Consider the following 15,458-nt stretch of genomic DNA (forward strand, 5'->3'; position numbering starts at 1 on the left):
ATGAAGCAACAAAAAATGTATAAAAAAACTAGAATTGCAATAACATAACATGAGCATTGACATGATTTATTTCCATATTATTTTATTTTTTCATTAATTATTTGTATTTACACAATAATAACAAAATAAACGAGCTGAAATAAAATTTATTTAAATCACATTATGCGATTTATGTTTGACTATATTCCATTATTATGCATGTAAAGTTGTTCCTTTTTTTCCATAAATTAATGTTTTATGTGGTTATGTGTGGAATTTCTTTTCTATTTTAAATAATTTATATGACTATGTGCATGCTTAATAAAGCCATAAGTAAAATGACAATGATGTGAGCATAAACATCATTTCTGATATATTTGTCATCGATTTGTGCTGTTCCTATGCTATTTTTTATGTTTTTCACTCAATCAACATGCTCAATATTTCCGATAGAAATGGAAATAAATTGACACGATGAGCTTTACATGTGACATTATTACTTTTTTCAGTCATTTCATTATAAATTATGCGTTTTGTTATGTGCATGAAATATGTTTGCGTTGTTTTATGTGCCATGCATATGCTTGCATCTAATTTTTCCTCATTTATTGATCAAATAACTATTAAATTAGCATAATATCACAATTTCAAGCTCTGACATTGCATGAAAGTTGATTTTTTGATGACTTTCAAGAATTTCAGTTCCGATTTTATTTATGTGAAATAATTATGCGACAGATGTCAGGCTCAATTTCATTGATTTTAAATTATTTGATCTATTTAATGACATTTTTCAGTTCTCTTAATGAATATTGGAACTAAACATTTTATGCAAAGTCATTGCAACTCTTCTGATGTTCAACTACAGCACTAAGTCATGTTATTTAGTTTTTCAGTTCCCAATTCAATCTATTTGTCGAGTGACTCAACATAAAACGTCCTCAACATAAAAATTAGTACAAATAGAAATGAGAAATATTATTAATGATGGATTAAAGTGTTTCAACGTCAAATCAACCCTTTATATTCCGAAATACACAACACAAAAAAATGATAGTTATTCGTCACTTTGTGCCTACAATCGATGACTATGTTTAACATAACACACAAGATAGATAGAGAAATAACAAAAAAACTAATATAAATCATCTTCGACAGTTCCAATTTTTATTGTGTACAAAAAGTATTTTCATTGTAGTTTGTCTGCTAAATTGTATTCGGTTCCTTTTCTATTTATCTCTTATTTCTTTTCAACTTATCTTCCTGTCTGTCATATAAAAAAAAAAAATAAAATCATCTCAAAAAGAAGCGGCGAAATTGAATGACATATCAATCATAAAAAAGTCAAAAACTTTATTTCATTTCAAATGATTTTGCAATTTTTAGACTCGATTTTATTTTTTATTTCAGCACTGCCGACAATATATATTTTTATTTTTGGGTATGAACAAGATCACATCGCGAACTTTTCACTCTAAATTGTTTATACGTAATAATAATAGAAGAGATAAATGTGAAGTGCGAGATGTGACATGAAGTGCGATAAACTTTCAATAAACTTTTGACAGACATTCACGACACAAAGATCAAATAAAAGTTTTCCTTCCTCACTCCGACTCCTATCATGTCATATCATGTCACATTTATATTTTTCATGCGTATTTATTTCCAAAACAGTCAAACAAGCTTCACACATCCATCAAATTCGAGGGAACATTTTCTTATTGAATTTTCATGTGGAAAAATGAACAAAAATTGATGAATTGATGTCACTTTTTTGCTCTACTCTTCATCTACATCAGGTCGCAATGTTGCCCGTCACATGTCATACACAAAAGTGCCATTCACTCCATCATTCATTCACACTCCTCGTCATCATCATCATCATCAACATCGTGAACTTATAAGGCAGAAATCCCATCAAAAGTAGAATTACAGTAAGCAGAACAAGCAGGCAAAGAAGAAGAATTAATCATTCATATTTTGTGACAGTCATCCTTCGAGAGAAATGCTCAAGAGCTGTATATTGATGATGGTTTGATATTGAAAAATGAAAATTAATTTATTATTGATTATATTCCACCTACTCATGTCACATTGCTAGATATTACTTGATGTCTATGTCAATTCCATTTGTCATCTCCATCATTGTCGGTCATCATCCATCTATGAAGATCTTGTCTCTTTTCTATTTAAAACAATTGTTGATGCTAATGAGAATTTCATTCATATTTCACATCACAGACATTGTTGGATATCCCGTAAAAAAAACTAGCACAGAACTGAAATATTTTTTTAATGAATTCATAAGAACAACGAACAAGTTGATTGATTGCTTATGAAATGTTGACGTGTATGAGAGCTGTGAAGATTGAGAGAGAACAACAACAAAATAATATGAAATTCAATTAAATTTCATGACTGACATTTGATGGACGTGCTGCAACACAATAATAATTTCAGATATGATGTTGATGATAATGATTGTATGCATTCAAAAATTGCATATTCATGCCTTTATGCTGAACATTTTTCGTTTGAAATTCATTTTCAAGGTCAAACAAATTTTTTAATGGGATGTCTGTTAGTCGTGGCTGTTTATTTGTGCATTTCACTCAAATTCCATTCAATTTGAATGTGATTAGCAGTTCCAATTGACAATGACACAAGTTAAGCAGCTAAGTGCCTTAAAAAAGAGTGAAAAGCAATCTGTTGAATGCGACAAAAATTGCGAGGATGATTTGCTTCTGTTGCTACTTTTTATTTCATTCCTCAAAAGCTTCACCGTACCAAAATCATTTGACTGTGTTTGCTTGTGAACCTTTGTGCTTCCTGTATGATGCTTTGCTGTTATTGTTGATGATTTGAGTAAACGACATCCATTTTATGCTGTGTAAATACGTCAATCATTCACAAATTTTCCTTTTCATTCTCCTTTTTCTCTGTTGCTGATGCTTTGTCATCCTATTCATTTTAGCCATCACTCATTCTATTCTCGATAGATGACTGACTATACATACATGAGAATGAGAGACGAGAAAAATGTAAATGGATAGATGGATAGATTGATGCTTTTATGTTATTTTTATTTCTTATTTCTCATATCACATCACAAAAAAAGGATGAAAAGGAAGAAGTTGGAAATATCTATCAATATCGAGTGACTAACGAGTCATATTAAGCACGGATATAATGGGAAAAAGAAAAGCTTTTTGATGGTCACATCGGTCACTTTATGCTTTTATGTATTCCCCATCACAAAAGCATAAATCACTCAAAGGAAGACAGGAACGAGGTAAAATTCAGATGAGAATTGCAAACATTTATATGAGGATGTTATACTGTATATAGCAATGCATAAATCTTTTGATAATTACTCATACATGAGATACAAAAGTCTCAAAATATTCAGCATGGACAATTCTATCTTTGAGATTCATATTTTTAATTCCGAGCAGGACATGAGATTCTCAATATGAGATAGTATAGAATGAAGGAGTTCTGCTGCTCGGGATAATGTTCATGTAGTGTATAGTATGAAAAAACAAACTATATGCTCCATATGAACACAGAATAGAGTAGAAATGTTCATGTACACATACTTTTCCTTAGCTATATCCCAATCATTCCTCTTTCTCTGCTTCCTTTTTTTGCCTTTTCATTATCCTTCTGGGAGACATCTTTCACAATAATCTTTTATTTCAAATATTTTTTCCCTCTTTTTCACATTTATCCATTACCAGAATAACTATGTTGCTGTACTCATTTCACTTTGTACTTCCATCTGTGGATCTTTTTTCATTTAAAATCCTTAAAATTATTTGCTGTCATAGATTGTGTACACAGAAGAATATGATGGATATGAAATGACAATTAATGAAGTCAGTTGGAAGGCATTAAGTTGTAAGTCAATGCAAATGAAGTCTCAACATGACAATATAAAGATTCCTTCAGCCTCTCCATCCGTGTTTACTCACACTTTGTTTTCTATCATCATCATCGCTTGTTTTGCTTGGCACAAAAAGTCTTGGATGGAATGAGATGGATGTGAAGTGAAGTGAGTGGCATAGCGTGGCGTGATGCGAATGTAAAAAAAAAGAATGAGAATCCAAATTGTGGAGTGAGAAGGATGAAGAGAAAATCTTTATTTGTTAATTTTGTGAACAGATGGAATTTTCCATCATATTAAGTGACTGACAACTTGACATTTCTGTCTGCGACAAGTTCATTCTGTGTCACTTGCACAAAAAAAAAGTTCTTTTTCTTTAGAGTTTGTAGCTTAAATTGTTGTTGCTGTTCATAATAATAATGATGATGATGATGATGAAAATGTATGCATGCATGTGGATTTATATGCGGAATTCATGCATGAAAAATATGTGTCACATATATGTGAATATCATGGAAGAAGTTGGAGTATTAAGCCATCAGCATCCAATAGTCAATAAATTCAGCTCTAAAATATCCAAAATCAATGACCTTAACTTCAATCCATCCTTTCTATATTTGTGATTGTTTGTTTGTTCTAGAAATGAAAATCGAATGTTCGATTTATTAATATCCTCCGTCCATAACGAGAATCTGTCTTTCGATCAAAATCATAAAAATGTGTATTATGAAGAAGATGAAGCTTCGATGTATGAAGGAGATATAAAAATGTTACAGACAGATGAAAATGTAAGATTGAAGTAAAGCATAATATTTATGTCAAATAAAATCAAACTTTTTTTTCCCTCCATCTCTGCTGCTTGCTGCTGCTTCTTCAATCTCATTTCATATCAGTGGAAATGCTCACCTTGTTCTTATTTATTTTGTGAGTCTTTCTCGTTAGTTCTTTCACGTCTCTCATTTATGATGCTTGTTATAGTTCTTATATTGAACTTTCAATCCATAATGACATTACCATCACAAATCTTTCATTTGCTGCTCTATACTCAGTTATTGCTATACTTTTCAGCTCAAAGTCCCATGAGTTGAGTTGCTTCCATTTCTTCAACATTAATTCTTTGACTTTTCATTTTTCAGCATATAACATCGATGGCTGCTGCTTAAACTAAAAAGTAGTAAAATTGTTGAAGTTATGGTCAATACATGTGAAGTCGATGGAAAATTCTCATCAAAATGTACCCGAACATAATCACAGAACATGAGAGAGTTTTTGGATTAAAAAAATCCAACATTGAAAATGTAAAGGAAGTGTGGGGATGAGGATGAATTGGGAATCAAGAAGAAAACGTTTTTCTGAGGATGAAGGAGTCAAGAGGAAGAAGAACGTAACGAGACAGATGGGAATGACAAAAAACTGATTGGACAGCAAACTATAGACACATCAAGCATAAAATATAAAATATATTGAGTAAGTGAGAGCAGCACAATAATTTATCAAAGTTTTGCTTTCTCCATCCAGTTTGGAGCTGAATTTTTTTGAAAAATGTTCCTTCCTGCTTTTTTTATTCCTCCTTGCACGATACGACACACATATTTCACAATAACGACACTTGCACTTGAATTTTTCTTATATTTATTTATGTACATGTCTATAAACAGCACAAGCATAAGCTATTGCAAGTACAGTGACTTTATGCTGCAATACCAGCCAATATGGATAGTTTTGGAATAGCTGTTTATCACATGAATGAATGAAAATGAATGAAGTTATAGGAAGGAGCTGTGATGCCCGTAATAAATCTCTATTTATGGCATTTTTCGAGATTTTTTTATGTCCTTTTTTTTAGAAAAAATATGATGCATTGAAAAATGCTCGTTGTACTTCATCGGAATTTATTTTTTATCATTTGCTGCAACTCCTTCCTCCTTATTTATTATTATACTGTGAGATGTTAATGTTATGTTGGAATATATCAGCAATATACAGCAGCTAGTCGACTATAAAATACTGTCACTATGTCATAATGATTCATATTATGAATTGAAATATCTTTGTATGTACGTATGTTGTATATCCATACAATGGACATCTGCTAACACCATCAATATTTATTGAATATGTCAATTTATCGAAACTTTTCTTCAGAACCTCCACAAATTTTCCCTCATTCTTGTTCACTTCCTCATCCTTCCTTCTTTTCTCGTCTTTATTCATTCTTTTGGACTGTACATGAACAAAAAGTTTTTCATCATCATTTTAGAAAGATATTCACACACAACCATATGCATGCAGTTGATGTTCTCTATGTGTATATGGAAGAAGTAAGAGAGTCCAGTCTGTATACAGTTCAATAAATCGTAAGAATAAGATTTGAGTCATGAAAACTTCCTTCCCATTCCTTCCAAAATGTCTTACCCGACCCACATCTTTTCAATATTCTCAATAAATCACATTGTGTAAAGGACGGACGGAAGGATAGAAGATTTGATTTCAAATCAAATCACAAAAATGTTGACGAAAAAATGTTGCGGGTGGAAAATTCATCTGTGATTATAGAATTGGACATTGAAGATGAAAATGTTGAGTCTTGAAGTAAATGACATTTGACAAATAATGAAAGGAACTAGTTTCCAATTTTAAATTGAAAATTTTCAAGATTGTACAATATTCAGGATGTGAGGAGATTAAGGGAAGAAAATTCGAAATAATTCTCAGCATGTCTACAACTTGTACATGATTATTATCCTTAGATGAGTTCTGAATTTAATTATTCCTTGATTGTCCGCACTTTTCAGACATAGTTTTTAAAGAATTGAATGTGACAATGGAAAATTTTGGGAAGAATAAACATGTAGGAAGGGATTTGTCTTTATTAGGGAATGTTTGGAAGTTGCATAACGTTAACCCGATCGGCTCAAATTATTTAAAGCAGGAAAGTGGTTGTAATATGGCGTTCAAGTGGTCCATGAGTGCTATGTGGTCGGTATCTGACTGTCATGAGAAACCTGTGACGATTGGGTAAGGATGCAGAACGGAACTTACTATTTTGTGTTACAAAGTGCTACAATAAGGGACAAGAGGACCTACGGCGCTTTATTAGCGGTCCATTACTCACGAACATTCCACCATGCATCTAAAGATATTGAAGGTCACATTGTACTTGACGAGATAAATTTTTGAGGAAGTCATAAGACATAAAATAATCAGCAATACAAAGCAGCACGAAAAAAAAAAGTTTTTGCGGTTGACATTTTCCTTCTGTTTTAATTTAGCTCACGTATTCACAAGTCAAAATCTAGCATCAACTCATTCTGCATCCTACAAAGTGAAATTTTTTTGCTTTCTGTTTTGTGTCCTTTTCCTTCATTCCTCAACTCCTCATTCCTTTTTTTATGTTTTTAATATGAGTTGTTGACATATCGTGCATGACGATATTAATTAATCGTCCTTAACTGACGCTGATGAGTGATTTTCTCATTTTCATCTCCTTTTGCATTCTATTTTGTTGAAGGATGATGAACATCAGGAATGGTAAGTCATTGGAGTTAAATTATTCATGAAAAGTCGTTTTGTGTTTTTAAAATTGTGACTATTGTTGTGGCATCAAAATGATTCTATCCATGGGTTATTTTGATGTGGATGTGATCACATATGATAAATATTAAGACAATGATGCTGATAATCTAGATGGAAGTGTGGGAATGATATCTTGTGGGATGAAAACTTTTCACCTTTTTTTTTCATTCTCTTTGGAACTAAAATATAAAAATCAATTCTCATCCTCTCATTCACATTCCCAATTGGATGTGCCATTCATTCATTCAATCTATCTCCATCTATCTATTGTTGCAAAAGTATTAGTTTTGTCTATACAGAACAGCAAGAAAAATTCTCTATTTTTTGATGTCATGTCTCATATTGATGGTTATGATGAAAATGGCAAAAAAAATAGCAAAAAGAAAATTGAAGGAAAGACAGAAACAACACAGAAAGCTGAGCATGAAAGATGAAAATTTTTTCCTTTTTCTTCTTCTTTTTCAATTTTTTTTTTTCATTTTCCCAATCAATACGAAAATTGAACGAACATGACTTTTGAGATATTGATGGTTTTCAATTTTTTTTTTGTTCCTGATGATGAAAAAAAAGTTTTTTTTTTATTTCGATATTTTTCTGCTTTTTTGATCGAAAAAGACTTGGTGGAGATGGAGTATGAGGAACAACAGGGAGAGCATGAGCGGATAAAGTTTTGTTCGTCGCTCTAAATGACGAATGGTTCGTATGCATTTTCATATCCATCATTGTCAATCAATAAGAAAGTTCAATTTTTTTTCATGAATCATGACTGATGGAGGAACTGACTTTTTTTTATCAACGATTATTTCAAAATTGAATTTTTTTTGTTTTTGTTGTGGTTCTGTGCATTGAGAATTTTACACACGGCCACCTTGCCTTTTATCTCTCTTATCATACCCATTGATGAACTAAAGTGCCTTCGAATAATGCTCCTTTAAATTCGTCACTTTTGCCGATTTTTACTGGTTTTTTTATTTACACTTATCGGTGATTTACTGCTGCATTATCATTCTTTAAATAGGAATAATTTTATCAAAAATTTTACAAGAGGATAATTAAACGTCATTAAGTTAAGTACATTGATTGATAACTAACAAAAACACTTTGGATTCTGGTTAGCATTAATAAATTGTTTTGTTGTGAAATTGTAAGATTTGTATGAATGTGTTGGACAAAATGTGATAATCATACTGATTTATGGAGTTTTGAACCAATCGAATATGAACTTTATTATCAATCTTAATTGGTACTTTTGGATTAATTTGGGTTTTTTTTTGGCGTATCTTTAAAAAGAAACAATATCACACGTGTATTATAAATTTGGAGACAAAAGTCAGCGATGGAACCTGCGATGGAACCTGCGACAGAGCTAGCATTAGGCCCTATCTAAGGGTGATCATTAAAAATTCCTAAAGTACAAGTTTCAACAAATTTTCGAGACTGAAACCGAATAGACTTAGATTTGAAATCGAGAATTCTTTGTGGGCATGGATCTAAACTTGTCTGTACGACTGTACAATTTGTTCTAAACAGAGTTTGCAGGGTTCAATTTAGATATTGCATCTAGTAGCCAAAATAGTCCTCAATTGTTGCCAAACAATAGCCTCTTTACAGTAAAGGAACATTCAGTGTCATTTTAATCATTTTTACCAACAAAACTGAATTTTCTCCGAGAAATTGAGTCAAAAACAGCCGTGACGATGCCGATTTCGTATTTTTTATAGCATTATCCTAGCGACTATGTTGCTGCTTGGGTATGTCAGTGGTTTTATGCTTGTTTATAAACCCCAAATTTGTCAGGAATGTGAAAATTAGTGAAGCACTTGGTATTGGCGACAAATTACAGACGATAAAGCTAGTTTTAGACGCCAACTTAGAATAGCCATAGATTACAGCTGATCTGTACTACCAGCGAAGTAAGTTTATTAGTCAGAAGACTATCAGAGTCTGACAAAACTACTTACTCATACAATAATCAGCTATACAGATTACTTCCAAAATTAAAAAATTATCTATAACACGTAAGCGGTAACTCTAATTTCATGTTTGCAATTCCTTGAATTGACGCAAAACCTGGTCATCGTACTCTAATTTGAAGTATACCTTAAAAAACTACAAGTTAGTCGCATTTTGCAATTAAATATCAATTATCATCACGACTCACACCTAAAACCATTCCACTTGACTTTAAAAGAATGCCAACAAGTCTACGTCAACTCTAAATTCTCAATTGTTTAGCTAAAGTCAATTTACTACCTTAAATAATAAACAAATTTGAAGTGCATGCAGGAATTGCAACAAAGTAATTTGTCTTTGTCTATTCCAAACATGAACTCATTCTCAACCTACTTAATATTCAATTTCAAAGTCAGTGATCCTATTTATCAAGTGACAAATCAATTATTTACAAAACTTATTTTCTAGTTTATTTGATTTACGTATGATAAATGCGCTCTGGTGACCTAATAGCAATGACGACAGTGACTTTATTTTTGGTGTAAATCTTATCGCCTTTTTATGAAAAGAAAAGAGAAAAAAAATAGATTAGATTTACTGTTTGACTTAATATTTATTATGTCTCATTACCTCAATTTTAAAAAAATTTCTTTACTTAGTGTCCAAAAAACAAAGTCATTTCACTAAGATCCGTTCAGTCAGTCAGAAGTAGAAAAAAAAAATTATTAAATTTTTTATTGCAAATTAAATTTCGTGACTGGGCTGCTCAATAAAAATTGTGCCTTCTAAAAAAAAAACTCTGTTTATTGTGTGTGACTGTAGTGATGTAATAAACAGACACGATTTGTGGCTGTGACATTATTTTTCATTCATTCTCGATGTAAGCAAAGGCAAAAAAAATATAGAAATTTTTTTTAGTAAAATATGTGGAGCGAACAACAAGTCGCGGTTGTGATAAGTTTCATTGTGACAAATTGCTTCATTCAAATTTCGTGTAATATCATAAGCAATACATCAAGTGTTGAATTGATTGATAATATCGTTGTCATCGATAGCAATAATAATCATCATGATAAAAGCGAAGGTGATAAAAATTTATATATTTTACCACGCATTTTGATGTCATAAATCCATAAATCCATAACGTATAACGTAATTCATATCCAAAAAAATATATATAAAAGAAAATTTATGAAATGTGTCAATTGTTGATTTACAAACACCACTTTTTAGTGTAGTTTTGGAAATAAAGGCAGGTTAATGAAACATTTTGTCTGGTCGGTCGGCTGCCTAAGTTCACACAAATACGTTAGAACAAGATATCAACTGGGCATTAACTTGGCATCAACTAGTTTTAACATATTTTTAGTCTATATACCAAGTTGGTGGCAGTATCTTATTCTATTGAATATTTGTCCAAACAAGAGAACCTAAATAACTTTTGTTAAATCAGTTTTAATGTGGATTTACAAAAATTAGATGCACAGTTAGATTGTCCAATACTCAACACAATATCAAGTGTCAATTTGTGAATTTCAAATGCATATAGTAGATTACAACAGTGGAAATACCATTCCAACATGGTATATATGAATCACGATGATGCAATTCAGGGCTAGGTCCATTGTATTAATATACCTTAGTCTTGAAGTTAAGGTATCTTGAAGTATTGATTTCAGCGAATTTCAGAAAACGAGATCGAGACTACAAGGTTATTCTTCTAGAGATGACTGAGCAGCATTGATGTCGGTCTCAAAAATTCTTGTTAACAATTAAGCAGATTCCTAACTTATTTACTTACTTCGCTGGTGATACAGATCAATAAAGCCTCTCTCAGTTGACGTCTTAAACTAGCTCTATCGCTTTCTAACCCTTAGCCAATTGCCAATACCAAGTGCAACACTAATTCTATATACAACCTCCTTAAGTCTCAATAAAATCATACTTTTTCAAGGATTTTGAATGGATTAGCATTTATTTATTAATAAATTTAATATAATTCAGGGAGGTCAGATGTCTTTTGAAGCTGGCTTTATCACTGGCTTCTGTCTATCTACCGTCGATTCCAATTGCTCTAACAGACAAAGAAACAGTTTTTAGATATCCCAGTTGTAATTCTGTAGCATAAAAGCATGCTTTTTGCCTGCTAGGAATGTCATGCTATCTCTATCAACAGCTTCTTAGTCCATGAGTTCCTAGGCCTTCCTCCCGTTCTTTTACCATCAACAGTATTTGACAATTTCTGATCGCTGTAACAAAAATGCGCTTTAGTCATTCAGTAAGAACGAGTACATTTCTGGTTATTTTATATTCATTGGTGCCTATTAAACAGAACTAAAAAATATATAGTTCAGGAAATTGTTGTGCATGTTTTATTCTGCGATTACGACTTATCGATAAACTCGCTATCGTTTATTGCCTGTTTATCAATATTTTCCACGATGAAGTTTTTACAGGAAAATATATACAAAAAAGAATCGCGTTGAGTGATATGATTGACATTTAATAATTTATTCTTAATCTTATCACATGAAGGAAGTAACTGTAACAATTTAAATGTAAAAAAATCTGTTGATTAAGCCTCAACTGTGGTTGAATATTGTTTATTTTTTGACAATTTTTACAGTACGCAGTGTTTATGTTTTTATAAATTTCTTTGCTTTTGATAGTAGATAGATAAAAGCACGTGTATAATAGACGTCATAGCTAGCTTGAAGTAAATTGTTTTTTTAAAATTAAAAACTCAGTTATTGCTTTGCTACTGTTCGTGAAGTATAGTCATGACTTTAGATATTTTGAAGTACTCTTTAAGGTTACTAAACCTTTTGTGCGGAAATTTTGTTGATTTTATTTCCTTAAAAATGTGTCAGTAAACATTCTAAGCTTGGTGGTACTTGACGGCTGGGTTTGACTAAGTCGATAAGGGGTTAGAAATGCTCAGAATAGGCAAACTTACAGGTAATTTAAATATTTTGTGTTATTTTTTCTTCACTTACTATACTTACTTACTTACTGTAACCGTACTCCGACTAAGAGCCTAGTTTATTAAAAAAGGCTGTCCTTCTGACTTTATTGATGGCCGAATCACAAACTCGAGTGGATAAAAATACGTTGTAACTAGTCGATGGCAAGTAAATGTCCATTTGATGACTAGTCTCGGGAAAGCTTGAACAAATTCTCTAGACATCCTATATATCCAAGGTTCTCAACCTATATGACACACTCCGTCGCTAAAATATTCAGGTGTGTCACGATTAGTATGGCAATAAAGACAATTCGCGCTTAAAATAAATTATAGTTTTTCTTATCATAACATTTATAATTGTGCTGTACACACTTTACAAGGTTGTTGACAGTTTACCAAACAAGGGTTCGTCAGATCTTTTATTTTTGCCTGAACCAAGATTAAAGAACTGATTAAAAACTTATCAAAGTATTTGAAAAATAATAAAAAATTTAATTAATTAATTAATTGCACACTTACCTTTAAGACGCTGAGTCAGGTTGTTAAGTCAATTTGTTGAAGCTATTACACTCAGCTAAAATATAATAAACGTAGTGCCAATAGTCCTGTAAAACATTTCTGCATCATTAAATTCATTTCTAGATTATTTTGGTCCTAATTACTTTTTGGATTTGGGGTACGTATCAGGATTTAAATTTGGTACCACTACTTAATACTTAGGAGGAAAAATTACGCTACACTACTTAGGAAATTTAAAAATATTGTTCTTAAAATAAGTCAATTTTTTGGTACATTTGTGAAAATTGTCAAAATGTCAAGGGGATTCGATAAGATTCTATTCTTGGTTCAGGATAAGATTACGATAGAACAAAATAAAGCTGTTAGGGATTGTGGATCAAAGTTTGCATGAACTTGGTTATTTTCTTCAAGAAAACCTACTTTCTTATGACCTTAAATCAGTGATGGACAACCTGTTTGCCGCGGGACACTAGTGTTCTTACTTACTTACTTACTTACTTATTTCGCACAATAGTGTAAAGTCAAAAACATACAGTTCAAAATGCAATGAACCGTATGTTGTGTGCGTTTTCGGTCAATGTTTACGACCAAGGTGCGCCTTGTTAAATTAAAGATTGTCTAAAACATACTTAAATTGATTAAATTCAATCACCAGCACATTATGGAATGTAATGGCCCCCTGAATTTGTCATAGAATAAATTTTGCAACCTAATATTTTATGCCATTCCAGAACAGTTGTGTAGGATTGGATTAATCAAAAATGTTATTTTTCTTCATTCAAAAACTGAAACTTAAATAACCAATAGCTTAATAACTGCACAATAATAAAGTCATAAAATGAAACTAGCTTCATTTGAGCTTCTCAACTTACAAAAGATTCTTCAAAATTCTCAATATTTAATATTTCTCCCCATGAGATTAGTCAAACTTTATAGATATTTAATATTTCCTGCAATTTGTCCAAATTATTCACAACAAACATCCGCACGACAAAATCTGCATAAATATTACTCATCGTCTTAAAATCTGTCTGTCGAGCGTAGGTTGCGGCACCAAAATCTCTTACAAAGGCCACAAAAATTCAAAGGATTCAATCATTAATCTTTCGGCTGTCAAAAATGTTACTTCATTTACTCGATGTAATATGTCTTTCAAAAAAATATTTCAACATTGATGAAGACACACGTTTAATTATCAGTATGATATATCATCACAATCTATAAATATCTTTATACTTCTCATATCATAGCTTGATAATGAACAACAACAACAAACGCCCAAGTTTATTTAATTTACAATTTTCATTCTTTCTTTATATCACAGTTGAAGTTCCATCAAAGCTGTCAGACTCAGTGGAGGTGAGCACCAACTACGACTATTTCGATTGCTCTTGTTCAGCTGATGACCAAGATTGCATTCTGAAATGTTTGACTGAGGACAATAAAAAGTAAGAGAAAAAAATGTTCAATTTTATAAATTTTTTGTGCTAATTTTTTGTACTTTTCAAGTGATGGAATTGGCAATATGTTCCTTTTAACAGCAGGTGAAGTACTTTTGGGTACGGCAATTATAATGGGACTTTCAGCACTGGTGACATTACTATTGAGAGCATGTACAAGATCACGAATGCCACGAAATGGACGAGATATACCAGACATATTAGATGCATTCGATAGAAATGGTAATCGAGCATCATTGACGTCATTGCAACAATCAGTGATGTCAAAATTACGTGATAGACCGCCAAGGTATGAGACGAGACACAATTATGAGTATCGTAGGAGAGAGGATTTAGATGGTGATAGAGTTATTGAACAAACACATCAAGCAACAAGCATACGAAATGTTGCTGTACTCAATCCAAATGTAAATCGTATTAACGAGCCACCGCCTTCATATGAGACAACAGAGGATGCAAATTCAGTATGTTCCTCATACTCTAATTTATTTTATAAAATATAACATGATATAATAAATTTTTTTTGCAGGTACATGAGCTACCTCCTGCTTATACAATAAACTTGTCATCACATGATGATGGTAGCAACAGAGGTGGTGAAAACCAAACAGAATGTGTGGGTGGAATTACCAATCAATCGTTCACATGCGATGATGAGCAACAACAATCACAACGGCAAGGCCAAACCACTGATGCCATTGATAATACGAGAAATGAAGACGATATTAGGAATAATTCAATTACTAATAGGACATGCGATAGTGTGCTATATATTTAAGTTTATTTATTGTGCCTTATTAATATTATTTTTGTAAATCTATATACATATTTATTTTTTTTGTACTTAAAGAGGTTGTGTTTTTAAGGTAATTTTGGATTTGGTATATGATTTGGTTATTTTGTATAGTTATTAGGGTTATCCGCATTAGTTACCCTGGTGAGTCGATGTGGCTTGGTGGCGGAATGGTTTAGTAATTCGGTGTATAATTATTGGAACGCCGATATTGCGATTCATGGGTTCGAGACTCGGTAGGACAGATGTTCTAATCGTTCTTTTTCAGTTAATTTGCAGAGGAAATATGCTTTCAATTGTTTTTTACAGGCTTCATTCAGAAAC

General features: G+C 31.9%; 1 protein-coding gene across 2 annotated transcripts; it reads left to right on the forward strand.

The window, feature by feature from the left end:
* Window positions 1-10,067: 10,067 nt before the first annotated feature.
* On the forward strand, window positions 10,068-15,190 carry LOC139095155 (uncharacterized). Of its 2 annotated transcripts, none has more exons than XM_070646414.1 (4): window positions 10,068-10,481; window positions 14,206-14,329; window positions 14,391-14,805; window positions 14,871-15,190. In XM_070646414.1, the coding sequence occupies exons 1-4, from the start codon at window positions 10,322-10,324 to the stop codon at window positions 15,117-15,119; spliced, it is 948 nt and encodes a 315-aa protein (XP_070502515.1). In that variant the 5' UTR covers window positions 10,068-10,321; the 3' UTR covers window positions 15,120-15,190. The 2 variants fall into 2 exon arrangements, with proteins under 2 accessions (XP_070502515.1, XP_070502516.1); XM_070646415.1 differs by lacking the exon at window positions 10,068-10,481 and adding an exon at window positions 12,077-12,355.
* The last annotated feature ends 268 nt before the right edge of the window (window positions 15,191-15,458 follow it).

This window comes from Chironomus tepperi, unplaced genomic scaffold (assembly GCF_022539635.2).
Source record: "Chironomus tepperi strain 1889 unplaced genomic scaffold, CSIRO-AGI_Ctep_v1 contig_362, whole genome shotgun sequence".
Taxonomy (NCBI): Eukaryota; Metazoa; Arthropoda; class Insecta; order Diptera; family Chironomidae; genus Chironomus; species Chironomus tepperi.

Coding starts and splice junctions, on each gene's coding strand:
- LOC139095155 (XM_070646414.1), top strand. CDS start 10,322: ATGTGGAGCGAACAACAAGTCGCGGTTGTGATAAGTTTCATTGTGACA. Junction 14,330..14,390: donor TTGACTGAGGACAATAAAAA/GTAAGAGAAAAA, acceptor GTACTTTTCAAG/TGATGGAATTGGCAATATGT. Junction 14,806..14,870: donor CAACAGAGGATGCAAATTCA/GTATGTTCCTCA, acceptor TTTTTTTTGCAG/GTACATGAGCTACCTCCTGC.